The sequence below is a fragment of the Nannobrachium achirus genome, assembly GCF_963921795.1.
Source record: "Nannobrachium achirus genome assembly, chromosome: 15".
Taxonomy (NCBI): Eukaryota; Metazoa; Chordata; class Actinopteri; order Myctophiformes; family Myctophidae; genus Nannobrachium; species Nannobrachium achirus.
The window spans coordinates 35298795-35318471 of NC_137822.1; the positions used below are offsets into that span (position 1 = coordinate 35298795).

At 46.3% G+C, this 19677-nt stretch overlaps 2 protein-coding genes across 2 annotated transcripts in view; both read right to left on the reverse strand.

Annotated features, from left to right (window-relative positions):
• The window catches only part of sec16a (SEC16 homolog A, endoplasmic reticulum export factor), a 38866-nt gene extending 23592 nt beyond the window's left edge, over nucleotides 1–15274 (reverse strand). Inside the window, exons 1-11 of the mRNA XM_080743896.1 lie at nucleotides 15217–15274; nucleotides 7711–11526; nucleotides 7066–7289; nucleotides 6415–6578; nucleotides 6171–6262; nucleotides 5614–5767; nucleotides 3712–3913; nucleotides 2351–2540; nucleotides 1742–1884; nucleotides 1450–1511; nucleotides 992–1130 (exon numbers count right to left, since the gene is read on the reverse strand). Of these exons, the coding sequence (XP_080600022.1) occupies nucleotides 992–1130; nucleotides 1450–1511; nucleotides 1742–1884; nucleotides 2351–2540; nucleotides 3712–3913; nucleotides 5614–5767; nucleotides 6171–6262; nucleotides 6415–6578; nucleotides 7066–7289; nucleotides 7711–11449 (5109 nt within the window). The 5' untranslated portion in view covers nucleotides 11450–11526; nucleotides 15217–15274. The remainder of the gene's footprint in view (nucleotides 1–991; nucleotides 1131–1449; nucleotides 1512–1741; nucleotides 1885–2350; nucleotides 2541–3711; nucleotides 3914–5613; nucleotides 5768–6170; nucleotides 6263–6414; nucleotides 6579–7065; nucleotides 7290–7710; nucleotides 11527–15216) is intronic.
• Nucleotides 15275–18167: 2893 nt separating this feature from the next.
• LOC308299342 (cytochrome c oxidase subunit 4 isoform 1, mitochondrial-like) lies at nucleotides 18168–18689 on the reverse strand (the record flags this gene model as incomplete). The annotated part of the gene is made up of 1 exon (XM_080743115.1): nucleotides 18168–18689. One exon carries the CDS (start codon nucleotides 18687–18689, stop codon nucleotides 18168–18170), a length of 522 nt encoding a protein of 173 aa, XP_080599241.1.
• Between the last annotated feature and the right edge of the window lie 988 nt (nucleotides 18690–19677).

The window sequence follows — 19677 nt, forward strand, 5'->3', positions numbered from 1 at the left end:
GGGTCCCCGAATTATTTTGGGGGGTCCCCCAGATGATTAACGTTTTCTCACTCAACAGTAAACAAACCAACATAAAGTTAAAGTGTATAGAGGGTATCTGAACATTTCTAAAGTGACAGTTTGAGGACATTTTAATACCTATAAAATGACCAATTAAACATTGGCCAAATTGTCAAATATTAGAGGCTGAAATTGTGAAAATAGCCGATCTGCAAGCATGAAGATCTGCTATTTTCACAATAGAACCGTGTTATGCAAAATGTAATGCCTCAACTCTTAGTGCTCATCAGGGTGGGGGAGGTACCCGGAGGTCCCCAGTTAAAATATGATTATTTTGGGGGTCGCGGCCTGGAAAGGTTGAGAACCACTGATATATCACACCAGTGTTGATTTCGTCGACAAAAACTATGATGAAAAATATTCTTCAACTATCTTTTTTCACTGTCGAAACAAAATAAAAACCAAGCTATGACGACAAACACTATGACTAAATGTATTGACAATTTTGTCAGCAAATAACAACTGGACTCATGGCTCACAATGCGTCACACTGCGACTCATTGTGAGCTTGTAGATTGTCTATTTTCAGCATGCAACCAAGTGTAAAATCAACTATTACGACGCATCATTGTCGACAACATCAACTGTAGATTTAGTAAAATAAAACCGTCTAAAACGGGAGCGTGGTGATATTACGACATAACATTTGTTCGACTTCCCATTAGTTCAACGCTGGTGAATGTTAACCAGGTGAATGCTACTATGCCTAAACTCCAACCCTAACCTCAGTAAAACTATGCCTAAACCTAACCCTAAAACCTAACCCTAACCCTAACCCTTAGTCGAAATAATGGGACGTCGAAATATCGAGATTTTAAAGACTAAAACTTTTCAGATGACTAAAATATGACTAAAACTAAATTAAATTGTATTCAAAGGACTATGACTAAAACTAAATCAAACAACTCTTCTCTTCTCTTCCCGGTCTTACCCCATTCTGTCTACAAAGCAGAACGATGAAGTCCCAAAGCAAGCAAGCAGAGTCTTTGTCCAGGAGGTCATTGTTGCGGGAACATTCCAAGCCTTTATTTTGGGAGAACTTGATCACGTCGACCTTGTGGGTTTCCTCTCTAATAGACACAACACAGAATGCCAGATAGGCCGTTGACACCAGGCAACACCATACAGTATGCAGAATAGATTGTAATTGATATACACAACATCCAAAGCTCTATTGTACCGCAGACAATTTATCAAATGGTTGCCCCAAACAACCATCACGTTATGACTCATACACATGTATACATGTACTAGTTTTACTGAGGTTTACATAGTAATATGGTAACAAAATCTGTTTTGGTATAGTAATACCTTACACGTTACCCATTACTGGGCAAAATAATAATACGGTAATGTATGTTACTGCCCAAAAAATAAGGGTAGTCTTACTTGACAAGAGGCCCAGGGAAGGATCGCAATTCTGACTGATCAGGAGTGTCCTGCAGCATCGTCTGTACAACAAAAGACAGTTAAGAATGATGTATTAAGTTAAAGTACCAATTCACAATTAGTCTTCATTGGTATAGTTCCGTTTAAATGGCAATACTAAAACGAAGCTTACCAACTATTGAACATTTATTCAATATTCACGTTGTGACCACAATTATCAAGCTCCCTGCAATAAAAACATGGCCTATTCAATGTTCTTGAAATGCTGCTGGGTTTAAGCATCGGTTCGTACCTCCAAGTTGTAGATGTCAACCAGGGCAGGCTGTCCGGCTGACGGCAGATTGGGTAGAACCTGGACCAGATGACCCCCGGGTCCAAACCGGGCACAACGGTGAGGTATGGAGAACTTCTCTGGCGTGGCCGGACGAGGAGGAGCTGGGAGGACAAAACGACAAAAAGGATGTAATTTTCTGTCTGAATGTATTGATTTAGTGACAATAAAGTATATATTTCTTCTTTTAACCATGTTTCTTCTTTTAATCGTATTATGTTTGAAATTTCTGTGTGTAGCAGAGTACCCCACCCTAAGAACCATGTTCAAACTGGTACAAGTCTTCAAAGCAAAGCGAGCAGAAATATAATAATAATAATAAAAAGCAACAACCACTCCGTCGTCTCTTATGCTCGAACTATGTACAACATCAAATGCAACAATATGTAACACTTCTTCATTACTCAAAATCCAAAGAACTTGGGACATTTTTTTAATTGCTGTGCAAGTTCATTGGGTAAACGCATACAACCTGCATACTATATATGATTTTTAAATAAATGATTGCAACGACTGGTGACTCGTTTTGAGGATCGCTGAACACACGGCATGCTACGGTAAGTGACTTACGCTGTTCGGGGGCGATCCAGGTGTTCTCTGCGTTGTACTCTGAGGAGTAGGGGTACTGGCTGTAGTTAGTGTGTAGCGAAGCGTCCGTCTGGTCTGGGTACTGTCTGTAGGAGTAGTCCACAGGCAGGGTGGACGCCGTGGGGTCATAGACCGCTGACACCAGGTCAGGTTGACTCCTGTACACCTGGCTCTGCACAATGGACACAAATTAAAAGAAGTTATGAAATTGCAGCCAATTTGCAATCACGTTATCTTAAAAAATTGTAAATGGTGCATTTATATAGCGCTTTTATCCAAGGCGCTTTACATAGACTGTGCATTACATTCACCCATTCACACACACATTCATACACCGATGGCGGAGGAAACCATGCAAGGCACCAACCTGCTCACCGGGAGCAACTAGGGGTTCAGAGTCTTGCTCAAGGACTCTTCGACACTCACTCAGGGGGAGCCCGGATTCGAACTGGGAACCCTTCGTGCTCTAATGGCGGTTTCTCTATCCCTGAGCTATACCCCTGAGCTATACTCTTGTCTTATACGTACAAGCACATTCTCAACAAACACATCCTTTTATGAGCGGTGGCACACAGTCTCCTATGCGTGACTGCATGTTTAGCTAAATATGTATGTAACTTTGTCTGTAGCATGAGCTGTAATAGCGCTGGGTGACCAGTGCAGGCCTCGGTGACCAAGTGTCGCTGTTGTAGCAGCCCAGGCGCCCACACACACACACACACGCACTCAGTCACACACACACTCGCACACACACACACACACACACTTAGTCCCCGCGGAGGGGAGGTGCTCAAATCCACCGGTCACTTCAAACTGGGTTTGATTTTTTTTATACATACAGAAAACGAATCAACATGGGGGGGGGGGGGGGGATACTTTTTCTGCTGGAATTTCCGGCAAGAGCGTAGAGAACAGCTGAGAACAGCAGACTGTCAGCTTGTAGATCACACTCGGCTTGGCCTCGACGCAGGAACTGCCACCCACGTTCTGTGCAATGCACCATGGGACGCTGGTAACTTGTGGATAACTTGTTTAATAAACCACTTAGGCCCTATATATCTTCATACTTCGGCGTACAAAGGTGTCGTACATAATTGGCCGATCAACATATTTATTTAGTATTAAATGGGGTTTGATTGATTGATTGAAGACTTTATTAGAAGTTTGCATAGGAAAAGGTACAGTTTCATGACGGTACAGTTCACTGGTACAAGGTCTACTAAAAAGGAGATCCTAGAAAAGACTAAGCTTATTTCCACAGGAAACCATTAAATGTTTGGGTTAAAGTGGTTAAACTGACTTTGATGCTACAGTTTATCCCTGGAACCAGTGCATCACAGTACCTGTTGTGAACGGGAGCTGAAGCTGCTGCGTCTGCTGTGGTGGCTGTGGGAGCTGCTGTGCAGGCTGTGGGCTGACTGCTCACTGTGGACGCTGCGCCGGTCAAACTCGTCTCCGTACGGATCTCCGCGCCGACGGTAGTCGTCGTCGAAGCTGGCGTCGTATCCAGGGTAGTACTTCCACTGGTCATCGTAGCCTTCTCTCCTGAGGATGGAGAGAGATACAAATGCACTGGATTATAATAATTACTTAGAATCGTTTCTGTCGGGTTTCAAATGTGTATGTTCTTTTTGTAAAGTGAAGCACTGCTTCATCATACAAGGCTGTCGCACTAAAACTAGTGAAAACAGCTGATCTACAAGCACACAACGCCTCGCGATGCGAGGCGTTGTGTGCTTGTAGATCGGCTGTTTTACAAGCACACAACGGCTGTCAACCGAGCTGGCCAGATGTATGGAGAATGGAGATGGCCGGAGACGCTGATGAGGGTGCATCTGAGGAGAGTACTCGGTTTGATTCCCAAGCCCGGCAGACCTTTAATGCAGGTTATTCCCAACTTAAGACTCTCCCTGGGGCCTTTTCCACCTAAAGAACCCTGGTTCAAGAACCAGTGCCGTTCAACTTTCTTGGAACCTTGGTTCGTTCTTGCGAACCGGCTTGCATTTCCACCAGATTGAACCAGAGGAACCAAGGATTTTGTGGTTCCCGTTCCGAAGCAATTTTTACGGTTCAGAAACCAACTCTGTTCTCTGTGTAAAAGCTCACCTCTGGTTCATCCCATAGGCGGGAGAAAGAACCAGAACCGGTTCTTTGCCAGTCGAAAAGCGCCCCATGTATCTCTACACCAGTGGTTCCCAAACTTTTCAGGTCGAGACCCAAAAGAGAGATACAGTGTTTGCCTGTGACCCTAACTAGTGAAAATAACAGATCTACAATCTATAATTATCCAGAAAAAAGAAAAGAAAATAACAGGTCCATTTGGTTCCACAGCCTCAAGTAATTTTACAGTGTGGCTACTGTGTAGGGTTGCAACGGTATGAGATTTTTAACACCGAAAACCGCGTCCGTGCCAACACCGCGGTTATCGGTAACACTGTTTCAACCACCATTGCGTGTCTTGTCGTCTTGTGAGCACTCAGTAGCAGCCAATGCTACCTCAAGCTACAACAACAACAACAACAACCATCCGACCATATTAAAAATTCGGCTTTGTAAAAAAGCAACAACACTGTTAAGTCCCTCTTACATCTAACAACTTTGAAAAGATTTCTCAGTCGTAATAAAGTCGAGGCACGCTCCCGTGATTCGGTCGTTATTCAATCGTTAAATTGTAGGTAGTATTCCGACTCGATTAAAAATTCAGCTTTGTAAAAAAGCAACAACACTGTTACAACAGCCCCGCGTTTTCTTGTTTGGCTAATCGTTGTTTTTCTGCCTACTGCGCGCTGTGACATTATAAAGCCACAACTTGTCTCCGAACTTGCCCTGCGAGTGGGGACGAGACATCATGCAGTCTGATGGGCTGTGCCTCGCCCCGTGGATGATCCGTTGATTCTGGATCTGTTCTCGACACTCCCACACAAGGAACAGCTCCCGGCGGCCCGCGATTGAGAACCTAATCCCATCGTTCATTTAAAAGAGCTGTTCAAAAGAGCGGGCGAACGTCACATCTCTACTGTGCTCCTCGGGGCAGAGAAGAGCAGCGGCTGCGTTTTATTTTTATTTAATGGTGTTATCGGTGTGCAAGTAAAGTACTCTGTGTTGTGCTCGCTCACCGGTAACACCGGTAACACTGAGTACCGCTGCAACCATACAACTGTGGTACAACAATACATAAATAGAAAGACCACACTAAGCATCAGATTACTTCATTACAGTTTCATGAGCTCAGTGAGTGTGTGTACCTGGTACTGGCAGCGCTGGTAGGATAGGTCTGATTCAGGGGCTGCTGTTGGTTGTAGTAAGGGTCTCTGCCTCTGTAGGCCTCGTCGTAGTTATACCAGTAGGACTGGTCGTAGTATCCTCTGTAGCGAGGGTCGTACGCTCCTGCATTGTAGCCTTCAGGTTAGTGTCGAAAAAAACAGGAAAAGAACAGAACATTTAGGTAAACTAATGAAGTGATTTAACCCATTGAAGGAGAACTTTTTTTCAATGGTTCATATTTTAGTTTGTAATTAGAGAAAACAAAAGATGAGTGTTAAATTGTTTTCATTTACTGCTTTCAATCGTTTTAGCGATTTTGATATCAGTGGGTGGGGGCATGCGTACAAGTAGCTAAATATGTATTTTGAGACACAATAAGCCAGCGATTTCTTTATTACTATTTACTGTAACACTACTAGCACCCATAAGTCACATCTGTCCATGAAAGATTACGGTGCATCTTGGGGATGAGCTTATTGTCTTCTACCGAGCCATGCCAAAACAAAAAAAAAACATCAAATGCTGAAGCAGCTCTTACCATATTGTTCATATTGTTTCTTGTAATAATCTGCATAATATTCCTCATAGGCACTTCGGTTAGGTCTGTTGTAGTCGTCAGGATGGCCTTGCCTATGGATGAAAATAAACAATATGTATCTTAGTTCTCAAACGTCTTTGTTAAGAGTATACACGGCTTTACATTTCATTGATAAACAATGAATAATGATGGGAACGTCAAATTGATATGGTCATTACAGATAGTTAGAAACCATTCTTCTGACCTGGACGAGGGTCTGTCGGAGTACTGGCTGGCCCTGGAGTTGGGCCGCTCAGCCTGAGGCTCTCTGTAAGGGTAGTTTGGGTCTCTGTAAGCCGGGTTGGGGTTGTGTCCTTCTGGGTATCTGCCATACCAGGGATCTGTAGGTGGTCTCCTATAGGGGTCATCCTGGAAAACAAGATAAAACTGTAAAGCATTTGCCAAATATCGTTTTTACACATAAATCGTAATAATCTGATTCATCATAGAAAAGGTGTTAGTGATTGTTAGGTGTACATTAGGCCTGTCACAATTATTACATAATCGTCTACCGGTAATCGCAATTATTTGACATTTTCACAATTATTTTGTCCTAATCGTTATAATCTTTTCCAGGTTGGAAGAGGTTCATATATTTGCAAACATTTTCAAAAATAGTTCAAGCTTGTAGATCGGCCTTTTCCACTATCAATGTTCTTTTTTATATGTCATTTCTTTGTATATTTAGGTTGTGTCATATCTGCCAACTTCAAAGCCTACAAGCCAAACAGAAATGTAACACTTAAATCGTTAATCACAATTATTTGAGTGACAATTAATCGTCATGTAAAATGTCGTGACAGCCCTATGTGTGTACATATGTAAATAAATGGAGAAGAATGAAATATTCACATACAGGATAATATTGCTGTGCCCTGGGGTCTCCAGGAGGTGGAGGAGGCTGGAACTGGCCGGGAGGAGGGTACGGGGCTCTGTTGTCCGGGTATTCTCCATAGGCGCCTCCTCCGTAGTAGCCTCCATACATCTGGCCGGGTGCTGGAGGAGTGGGGCCATAGCTCTGTTGGCTGCCCAGGGAGGAGGGTGGCCGGGGGGGTTCTGAGGGAGCTTGTTGGACTGCACCTGGAGGTAGGGATGGGGCGATAAGAGAAATTATCGTTTATCGTGATAAAAACACAATAATCGTATCGCGGAGATTAGATTTATCGTGATTTCGTCCTCCGTCATGCACTGGGATAAATTCACCTTTTATTTGCCGAGCTGCATATCCGGTACCACTTAAACCCTCAATAATTGGTAAAAGGTACTTATAATAATATACGTACTTAATAGTCTTGTTTTCACTCTATCAAACGTCTTTGCCAAAAAATAGCCGATCTACAAGCTCACAACGCGTCACAACGTGACGCGTTGTGAGCTTGTAGATCTGCTATTTTTTTGGCAAACGTTCCGCCCCAGGATAATAGATTTTGATTGTCGTGATAATATCGTAAATCTTTTGCCATAATCGTGATATGAAATTTTCAAATCGTCCCATCCCTACCTGGAGGCGCCGGCCCCCGAGGAGCCCCAGGAGGAGGAGGGTAAGCAGCGGTAGAGTGGTTCCCTACGGCAGGCCCTGGTTGTGCTGGAGGAGGGGGGTACTGGCCTGGGGGAGGAGCTCCATGTTGTGCTGGAGGAGGGGGGTACTGGCCGGGGGGAGGAGGATGAGGAGGGGGGTACTGGCCTGGGGGAGGGGCTCCACTGGCTGGCAGCGGAGGAGGAGCAGGACCTTGTCCGTGCATCGCAGGCTCCTGCATTGATCGAGACTCCGGCAACTTGGGGGGCTCGGCCGGAAGCTGCTGGATGTTTGAAGCCGACGGGGCGTGTGCAGGTGCATTTTCAGGAGGAGCCTGTGGGGTCGTAGAAGAGGCGGCTGTGTTCGTCTGCCTAACGTTACTGGATTCCCCTTCGGCTCTCGCCCCTTGCTGAGCATCTTTGGTGACCTGCAGGTAGAATCCCGGCGCGTTACTAGTGTGTGGCGACCCCTGAAGAGAGGACGGATGGCCGGAGGCTTGGTTTTGGTTCTGCGGTTGGTGCATAGAGAAGTCAAGCAGTTCATAATTCGATGGTTGACTATGATTGGAGGTGGCAGCAGCAGGTGCGGGAGGAGCCTGTGAATTGACGGGCGGGGCAGAGTGGACGTCTCCAGCCATCGACTGGCCCCTAGACAGAGGGGGACGGGCTGGCTGAGACTGTGGCAGAGGAAACGTGATTTCAGATTTAACCCCTTCTGTGTTCTCTCGAGCCAGGTTCAGTGGGATCTGACTAGAGGCAGACAAACTGAAGCTTATTGGCCCAGGCATAAATAATGGGTTCTGATTAGAGGCTACTGGCGGCTGCCCTGCCTGGGAAGCATTGCTACCCTGCCCCTGTGAGGGTGGTCTCACAGGCGAGGTAGTCGTCTCCCCGTGTGCACTTTGACCAGCCGGTTGAGCGAAGCTGCTAGGCGGAATCACGCTGTAATTGGACACCGGCGGAGCAATGAGAACAGGTTGGTGGAGCGACTCGGACACCAGTAGAGACGCGTAGCCCAGGTTGCCTTGAGAGTCACACATCTCCCCTTCGCTCACCATCGGCGGGTTCTCCAGGTTCTCCGAGTGGTGCTGGGACGCCGACTGGGCTCTCTGCGGGGGCTGGAGGTCCAGGGGGCCGTCCTCCGGCGGCTGGATGACGTCGGCGCTGGGTTCTCGGACAGGGGCGTGGACAGGGGGAGCAGCCGGGGCCAGGAGGATGCTGGCTCCAAAGGTCGACGGGTCGTGCGGAGCCCAAAGGGTAGTGGCAGGGCTCTCACAGGGGCGAGTGGCTCCGTAAGCACGGGACGAAGGCCGGGAGTGAAAGAGAGCGACGGGGTGTGTCAGCTGAGGCGCCCCACTTCCAGGTGCAGCTGCTACGGGCTGCCTCGGTCCATGGATATTCTCCAGGTTATCGGGGGGCTGTTCCAGGTTGCCAGGAATAGAATCAGCGCTACCCTCTGCCACCATTTTTGCCCTGTCGACTTCAGCAGGACGCACCCCAACACCATGTGAGCGTACAGGCTCGAAAGAGCTGTTAGCACTGGCCTGAAAGATGCCGGTCGGTTTGGGAGGACTGGGTGTCGGTGGCTGGCTGTGGTATATCCGCTCCTGGGAGCTCTGACGAGCGCCCACGCCACCCGCAGCTGGAGAAGTGTCAATCTGCTCGAAGTATCCTCCGGCGGCAGCAGAGAAGTTTGGGTCGTCAGAAAGACGAGGGCTCTCCTGCTGGATGAAGGTACCCACCACACCATGGTGCCGTCGAGATCCAGTTCCGCTACTATGGCTCACATTGCTGTAGCTTGATGACACACTGGCGGATCTCATTGGTCTGGGGACAGAGTCTGGCGTCTCCAGATTAGGCCCTGCCTCGTATCGGTCGACTCCGTGCGCCAAGGCGACAGCGGGGCTATTGTGTGACCCGCTGGGCAACACCTCCTGGTTGGGCACACACTCTAGGTTCTCAACGTGGTCAAACTGGGGCTCCGGGGCATTCTGGCTGTTTGCCGTTGCATAATTACCATCGTTCATGTAAGGTATTGGAGGATGACCCGACAGAGGAGCTCCTTGGTAATCATTGTGAGAGTCTGTGTAGCCACTGTGGGCCTGTGGAGGTGGCTGGGGCTGGGGGCTGTGGACCTGTTGAGGTGGCTGGGGGTGACTATGGGCCTGTTGGGCCTGTGGAGGTGGTTGGGAGTGGCTGTGAACTGTTGGTGGTGGCTGTGGGTGGCTGTAACCCTGTTGAGGTGGCTGGGGGTGGCTGTAGCCTTGTTGAGGTGGCTGGGGATGGCTATGGGCCTGTGGAGGTGATTGGGAGTGGCTATGGGCCTGTGGTGGTGGTGGTTGGGAGTGGCTATGGGCCTGTGGAGGTGGTTGGGAGTGGCTATGGGCCTGTGGAGGTGATTGGGAGTGGCTATGGGCCTGTGGATGTTGTTGGGCCTGTGGGGGTGGTTGGGCTTGTGGAGGTGATGATTGGGGATGGCCGTGAGGCTGGAAGGATCCCTGAATACCGTTCACAGCTTTGCTTCCCTCTCCAAACAACGTTTCCTCATTTTCCACGTCATTGCCTTTGAAGAACATGGAGAGCGCACCAGACTCCTGTGAGTATGGGGCCGTGGCGGGAGGTGGGGCAGGACCAGTGGAGGCTCCATGCTGAGATCCAGCTGAATCAAAATGGGCAGGACTAGAGCCCGGGCCAGCTCCCATCTGATGGTAGCCTGGGTCCTGTGGGGGTTGGCCGAACCAGGAGTCCTGTGGGCCTGAACTCTGACTGAAATAGCTCTGAGCCTGGAAGTGGGAATTATGCTGCTGGGGTGCACTTTGATCAAACCATTGACTGCTAGGGGGCCTTTCGGGGTTCTGAGGAGGGGGGTAAGGTGCCATGGCTGGCGGATGGCCAGGGTGTGTTGGTGGCGTGGTGGTATTGTGATGGGGCGAGGGTGTGTGTGGAGGGTACTGGTGATGGGGTGAGGGCGTGTGCGGAGGGTAAGACTGTGGCTGGGGATGGGCATTAAAAGGCTGCGGTGGGGGGTCACTAGTGGGCTGAAAATAGTTCTGAACTGACGGAGGGCGGCTTCCATGATCAGGTGCCCACGGGGCAGAGGAGGAGTTTGGAGGCACTGGCTGGAAGGGCACGGGCTGAGATGGAGGAGGCTCTCCGCGGGGGTCCTGGCCGAAAGGTGCCTGGACAGGCGTGGGAGCCGTGGCCATGGGAGGAGGAGACCCCACGGTGGTCACTGGCGGTGCCTGCCCCATCGAATTAAAATAGCCCTGTTCTGCATTAGGAGGAGGGTATCCGGCAGCGCCTGGTAGCTGCTGACCTGGGTAAAGGACAGGGGACATCGTCGTACTGGGGTGAGGGGTAAAAAGATTCACCCCTGGGGTGGATGATGGAGGCGGACCAAAAGCTGCACCCCCAGATGTTTGAGATTGTGGAGGCAGCCCTGGTCCCGCCGCCCCAGAGTACACACTATTGGGCGGACCTTGCATGGGTGAAGGGCTGCTATTGGACGCCGGAGGGGGACCACCCGCAGCCATCGGGGGAGGAGCTTGTCTGCCAAAAGCAAAGGGGTCAGTCATGGGCTGGGCAGGCGGCGGAGGACCCATCATGGCAGTCGCTGCTGCTGCCGTGTGCTTGTGAGGCCTCGTCCTGCGGAAGGCGTTGGGCCCTCCCCCAGGGGGAGGGGGGCCCGAGGCTCCAGGGGGTCCGGCCCGAGGTGGAGGCTGCATGGCCGCAGATTAGGACAGGTCCGGGTCCAAGGACCAAGCCACTCTGGTGATGCCACTGAAGGTTAACTCAGATGTAGCTGGAGACAGAGAGAGAAAACCTACGTCATCACGGTGTTTAATTATTGTGAGATGGGAAGGGCTGTGTGAGAGAGGCAGAGTGTGCGTGCGTTCGTGTCCTCATGCGTCTGTGCATGTGTAAGAGACAGAGAAAGAGGGAAAAATAAAGAACACAATAGAGTGGATTGTAAAAGACAGATATGCTACCAGTAAGACTCCCTAATCGGGAGATAAGCGACCGTAGGTCACTTATCTCCACAAATAGGGCAAAAATGTGTTTTTCCAAAATCTGCCTGAGCCATGTTGATGACATGAGTGTAGACATACTGTGTAGTGATTTTCGTGATTTTAGGGCAACATCTGTAGGAGCAGTGTCCAAAAATGTGTTTTTAAAAATGGGCCTGAAGGTGGCGCTATATGGGACAGATTCATGTTGATGGGATGAGTGTAGACATATTGTGTAGCAATTTGCGTGATTTTAGGGCCAAAACTGTAGGAGTAGTGGGCAAAAATGTGTTGTAAAAATCGGCCTGAAGGTGGCGCTAGAAGAGGGCCATGTGAGAAATGAGGGGTGGGGTCTCCGCGTTGCCTTGGCGGACGAATAGGTACCGGCCCCGGCTCTCCCGGACGCTCCTAGGCCGAGTTACGGCATTTTATGTGAGCTGCAGTGGAGGGGGTCCTCCACTGGGGGCGTCACCACTTTTGCATCCGTTCTGGAGCACCAGGAGTGGGTGGTCCCCAGGAATTCCCCGTGAGCAGCCCCGTTGGGGTGGTCATTTGGTAATTTTTGCACATGTGCTCATTTTTTACACTTGGGGGTCCCCGAGGGAGCTGGGGGTCCCTGGAGCTCCGGGGGTCCTTGGAGGTTGTAGTTTGGCAGGTAAGGAGTGTGTGTGCAAAATCTGGCATGGATCGGGGCAACGGTTGCGGAGATATGAGCAGGGCAAAAGTGTGACGTCTGACGTGTGACGGACGGACTGACTGACGCACGGACACCTGGTGGAGCTTTCTGTAGTAAGTGCGACCTACGGTCACAACTATGCAGTTTAGACTTCACCACACCTTTATTTGTGTTAAGTTTGTGTTCCTATTTAACTAAGTGTACAACGTGGCAACTTCCAACGCACATTGTGATATTGTAGTTTACACACACACTGCAAGGACAGCTCACAGCTGACAGCATAATCAAACTGCAATTATATCCACTACAATAGCTTCTGATATGTTAATGCCATGTGACAAATAATGGGAAATAGCCTACTAATAGAAGCATTCAGTGGAAACACATCTCATAAATTAAAAAGATCACACACACTTGATTTCAAATCTGCTTAACCCCAAGGTTAAAGAAAATCTACTTGTGGCATGGTAAAATCAGATAATCCTACACAAAATCACAAATTATCGAAATATTCTGTGAAAACCTTTTCAAACGGCTATTCAATCAAGGGGACAATCTTTGCAAGAGAAGTGATTGATATGTACCAGAAACTAAGTACAGTACCAGACATTCAGAGTCTTTAGCAGAGGCGAGAGACCTATCAACATGTTGGAGGTAAAAGGGGATGCTAATCTTATATACATGAACTTTGGAATTGGGACAGCATTTTCTAAAAGGCAATAAGCAATGCCACAAACAGCCTACTCGTGATTATTCATACCATTGTTAACACAAGTTGTACCTGCTTGCTGTATAATTAGTTGCCTTTCCAGTCAGAAGCTATGGAGCATGAAATCTACTGCTGATAGGCACAGATGTAATGTCAGTATGTGAGAGGATTAACAGTGACAGTGTCCGGTTCATTTTGACAGGAGGATATGTAGCATACACCCACATTTTTCTCCCAGCTGTTTTAAGCACAGAGGGTTAAAAAACATTCAGCAATGATCATTACAGTCCCATGGGCCATAGTTAAATGAATAGTGGGGAATCTGGGGATTTGACGGTGTAGACTAGATACCAGACAAAAGCTCCTTAGCAAAGGGATAATAACATTAACCAACAACCAGCTAATGCTGCTGTGTTAGAGCCAGCCGTCAACACCAAAATCAAATAGCATCATGTGTGGTAGAGATAGTTGTTGTTATTATCATCATCCAGCATTTGACAGATTGCAGACCTGTGTTTAACAGACTTTAACGACAAATGAGGAATGAGGAATAAGTATAATCACTTGTATTACATTCAACATTGTTATCCATATCCACTGTAAATATTGTTTTTTTATTCTCCTCTTCCTTCTTTTTCTTTTGCTATAGGCCTATGTTAACCTCTTCATAGCATACTGTGTTCTATCCGTCTGTCATTCAATGTTACTTATGTGAGATGCATAACAGGTTTCCAGTGTAATAAAAAAAAGCTGAAGAGCTTACTAACTAGGATCTCCTTTTAGTTGACCTTGTACCAGTGAACTGTACCGTCATGACACTGTACCTTTTTCCTAGGCAAACTTCTAATAAAGTCTTCAATCAATCGATCAATATCAAAACCATGGCAATCAATCAATCAATACATCATCAATCAATATCACAGGCTTCACTGACACCATAAGGAACTATAATACTACTGTCCATCTCTAGAGCTAACGGTTTGGGGAAGCGGAGTTAAAAGGCTCATTTAAATGTTACAATTATAACTACATCTACAACATGACACTCTTTCCCCCCCAGATGATAAAAGACGTCATAATGTGGTCGAGCGATAGGTCTGTCTGGCGACACGAACATAAGCCCCACAAAAACATGTCATGAACGTATTATTAGCATGCCGGACACTTGACTTGGCCATGTCAGCACAAAACGCCGCTTTCTAAAGAGGCAAACGTTGACCAAACAACACTTAAACCACTGAATGTCAACGAGACGTGTGTTTGTGGTGCACATCCAATGCTGTCAGGCGGGTCTATCGAACGGTCGGTTAATCTGTAACAGGTTTTTAACCTGACTAATAATCGATCGGCTAACGTTAGCTCACTTTAGCATTGACATCTGGGGCTAATGCTAGAGATGGGACGTCCGTGAACGAGTCGAGTCTTTTGAACGGCTCTTTTTGACATGAACGACGGGATCCGGTTCGCAGTAGGGAGCCGTTCCTTTCTAAGTGAACAGTGGTGGCAAAAGTATAAACATGCTTTACTCAAGTAAAAGCATCAATGTACTGCAATGTCGAAATTCTCTGAAACAAGTACAAGTTTGGAATTAATATAGGCTATAAGTAAAAGTGCAAAAGTATTGGTATCAAAATGCACTTAAAGTACCAATAGTAGAAAATATATAATGCAGAATGTTCCATTTCACAGGTTTGCCAGTGAATTAAATGTAGGAAAAAAAAATTGAAAATAGCAGATCTACAAGCTCACAATGCATTTTGAGCCTGTAGATCGGCTATTTCCAAAATATAGGGTTGAAATGATTTGAAATTATAAACAAAATCTACAAAGTAACTAAAATGAGCCAGTCTTTTGAACGGCTCTTTGACAGGAACGGATCCCAGAGGACGTGCTCACTTCATAGAGCCATAAATCCCATCTCTAGCTAACGCTAACTAAGATATGACACATATTTTGTTTAAAACCGTTCTAAACGCGCCAGAGCACACTGCTTATTACTGGTTTTGCTCGCGAATGGGTTTTTATATTTCTCGCGTTCTAAATTTAAAGACAAAAACACATTGTTGTTTGAATAATGTATAATAAATGATAAATTCTTACAAGTGTGCAGCAGGACAGTGAAGCTGATCTGTCACCATCTTCAATGAACACATCCTGCTAGGAGGCTACGTGTACAAGTGACGTCACATCCGTCTAGGCCATACGTGTACCAACGACGTCACAGCACCAAACAACTGTTGCGTCATTGTTGAGTGGTCGACTCCACCCCCTTCTTAAGACATTCATTCAGGGGTCTTCAACGTTTCCAGGCTGTAAGGAGAAGAGCAGGGCCCCCTATAGCCTATACTCTATGAGGGACCCCCATAACCTGTTCATAGATTCTATATAGTGTCATCGTTTGACAGCACGCGTCATATTTATATTGACAGCACGCATCAATGTCAAGTTGTGTTTTCAGATATTTAACCACTTAAACCTCAATACTTAATAAACTTGACCTTTCACTCTACTTTTCCCCTCTACACTAAACCCCTGGCTTTGCCTAAGATAGCGGATCTACAAGCTCACAACACCTCGCAGTGCGAGGCTATTTTAGGCTTAAGTTTTCTGAGAAAAAAAAAGTTTCTATCACACAAAGATTTGGAGGACCCCCTGTAGTAACTCTGAGGACCCCCTGTTGAAGACCCCTGCATTCTTTTGTTTAGGTTTTGTGTGTGTGTGTGTGTGTGTGTGTGTGTGTGTGTGTGTGTGTGTGTGTGTGTGTGTGTGTGTGTGTGTGTGCGCGTGTGCGTGTGCGTGTGCGTGTGTCAGTCTGTTGTTTCGTAAACATTTTAATTTATAAATAGTTGTTTTTATTGCTGAATGATTTCTATGTACATTTTCTCTACCTTGTTTGTTATTCACTTTGTTGTTGTGTTTCATTTTATTGTGATGTTTTGTTTGACTTGCTCTTTTATTGTACAGCACTTTGTAACATCTGTTTTGAAAAGCGCTATATAAATAAATTTACCTTACCTTACCTTACCTTACGGCCGGACTACACCAAGAAATGTGCACATACGCGCGTACTGTCCGTGAAGAGGCTCGCGTATGCGTAAACGCTCCAGGCTACACCAAGGAGGGAGTATATGTGAGGAAGACCAGATAGTAGACCTATATGTACAAAATGCATAGGCGTGCTTAAAAAATAGAACCGATCCTATTTTTAGGGAATGCGTATCCGTGGTTCGCGCTATCCGTACGCCCGGTGTAGCCGGCTGAATTGATATACATTGGATCTATCCAAAACGCACATACGCTTGCGCGCCCCGCATACGCACGCATACGCACTGACGCGCGCGAAACGGCTTGGTGTAGTCCGGCCGTTATACACCAGTTGTGGTCATTTTCATGTCAAGGACCTCCAAATGTTATATTTATTAAGCTTAGGCATCTTACAGAGCATGGCATCTTTACAAATACATCAGCTTACATATGTTTTTATATTTACTATATTCGGCTGTTTCTGAATTTCCAAAGTATAAACAAGGGCAGGGGTCTTCAGGGGAGAGTGTCCGAGTTACTACAGGGGGATCGCCATATTTTTGTGTGATAGGACCCCTGGGAGTCCCTGTACCCCACTTTGAGAACATGCTCTAGTCTTATAGACGGGTTTCTTGTTTACAAACATTGAGACTAAATGCACAGCTGACTGTATCATGTAATCAATTCCGTCCAATCCCCAAACCTGTTGTTTTGGGGAGCGTTGGTTTCATTAGCTAATTTTGGTACGGACCCTGCGCACGCATCTAGTTTTATCAGTGTACGTGGACCAGAAACCCGTCTATAGACCAACGATTCACAACCTGTGGGCCAGGTTCCATTGGTGGGCCGTGAGGATATTGCAAGTGGCCCCCCAATTAATTGGCAAAAACTACGATTTTCCAAGAATAATAATATATAGAATGACATGGAATTGTTTGAAAGACCTTGAAATAATGAGTTTTCATTGTGATACATACAAATGAACTTTTTATCGGTATACTATGTTCCATCTATATATATATATATATATATATATATATATATATATATATATATATATATATACTATGTTGACCCAATCCGCAAGACAAATCAGTTGTTCTCCAGGCTGAGACCCCCCAAAACAACCATTTGAACTGGGGGCCCCCCACCCAGACAAGCACTTGGAATTGTAGTTGAGGCATTTACTTTTCTTTTCATTTTCACAAATTCTTTCTTATGGGTAATGTTTGACAATTTGGCCAATTTGTTGATTAGGCCTATTATTTATTTTTTTAGGTATTAAAAAAGTCTTCAAAGCCCTTAAAATACAGGCCCACAATGGAAACAAGCCTGTAGAGCTTCTTGTGTTAACATTTAGCACCATTGTATTATCATGATGGTACCACTGTGCTATTTGCAAACTGTTAATAACGATTCAATCAATGAATCAATTGACACTTTAGACATGTGCAGGTACCCTACACATATAGGCTATGTTGGTTTGTGTACTGTTGAGTGAGAAAACAGAAAGGCACAAATCATTTGGGGACTGCCCTAGTCTACAGTTTGAGAACCATTGATTAAAACCGGTAAGACACCCTAAGGGCGAGAGGCGACCTCGCTCTAAAGGGCAAGGTTACACTGAAAGAACAGAGACTGACACAATATGTCCAAATATGGGCATTCCCAGATATGGGCTTAATATTGATAAGGGATCTCCATATATGGGCATAAAAGGACAAGGACGTAATTCATTCATTTGCAAGTGTGACTCGCATCACGACAACCCTGCGACAACCCCACTGGTTATCACGAGACTGAAACACATATATCCATATGTGGGCATTCCCACATATGGGCTTAATATTGATGACATCAGGGATCTATCAAGTCGTTTCCAAAACTTTCCATGTATGGTTATCCAGGTTTTGGTGAGGTCAGTGCCGTGATCTTCACATATGGAGATCCATGCACTGGAGCTGCAAGATTTTCAAGTGGCCCCTGATATTGAAAGGGTTGAGAAATGAACCACATCTCGGTAGAGTCTATTTCTTCCATTGCTTGTTCTCATAGTCCCACTTGGACGAGAAGCCCTCGACTGGGTTCATCCTCATGTCCAGCATTCTCTGCAGCTCCTTTTGTTTATATTCCGCCTCCAAGGTGTGAGGGACAGGCCCATACACAAACTTCCTCTGCCATAACACAATCAGACCACCCAGGCCAACGAAGAACAGCATGCCTGCAATCACCGTCTTCCACTCTCCGGATCCTTGGTTCATCTCAGCAAAGCTTTGCTTGAAGCTGATGTTGTACAATGCAATCTTCTCCTCATTAGAGAGCGCTGCCCATGACCCTTTCTCTTTCTCCTTCAGGGACCTCTGCTCTGGACTCAGGTCCTGGACATGTCGAATGTCAGGGAGGGGGTTAAACCGGCTGTCAAAGTAGGCTGGGAGAGTGTAGTCTTCTATTTTAGCAGCAGCAACACCATGTCCCCCTGGCCCTTGTACACAAATGGATGTGGAGATGGCACGGCGGCCAATACCGCGAAGTGCTCTGATAGGCAGCATTCTTTTTTCACTTGACCCTCAAGACGTTTTTCACCGTGATTTTGTAGAACCTCTAAACCTTGGGCTTGGTATTGGCACTCTGATCTTTCACTGGGACGGCAGTAGCTTATAAGCTTTCTGACAGTGACACAATTGTCATCACGATGAGTCAGCCATGCCCAATTATGGAATTCCAGGTCTGGTCAGACATGCCCAAATATGGGCACCATGAAGTCAGAAATTCCTCAAAGGCAGAGGCAGCCATAGCAATGCCAACATAGAGACAGTCTTGTTCACATAGGTGTTGGCAGCTAGTTTGTTTTTATTTGTTGTTGTAAAGCGTCCTTGGGACTAAGGTATACTGTAAGTTAAAGCTATTATTATTAGCAACAGGGTATAACTCAGACATAATTTGGGTAACGGTGGTGAATATTTTGGCTGTCCAGAGAGGAGAGGCTGTGCTGTCATTGTGATGAGGGAGCTGTAGAGACATAATTAAATTTCCCAACAAAATGTAAAAATCAAACCTTGGTTCGAAGTGAAGCGGTGAACTTTTATTCTATGTGTTCTAGAGTTATGAACTCTGTGATCTATACATTCTTTATATTCTGAATGAATTAATGATTTTATCTGGAGGGCCGAATTGTCATGTGAAGCTTGACCAATCCTCAAAGTATCCAATCATCAGACCGGGACGGACACTACACACATATGTACGGACGGACGGACGGACGGACGGACGGACGGACGGACGGACGGACGGACGGACGGGACAGATAAAACCTGTTCATTCTGGACTGATATGACCATATATGGACATGGGACACACATTTTGTTTTTGAAAAACCCTATTCATTCTGGACTGATATTCTGGACATAAACCTGTTCATTCTGGACTGGAATGACCATATATGGACATGAGGTGACAGACATTTTGTTTTTGATAAAACCTGTTCATTCTGGACTGGGATGACCATATATGGACATGAAACACACATTTTGTTTTTGA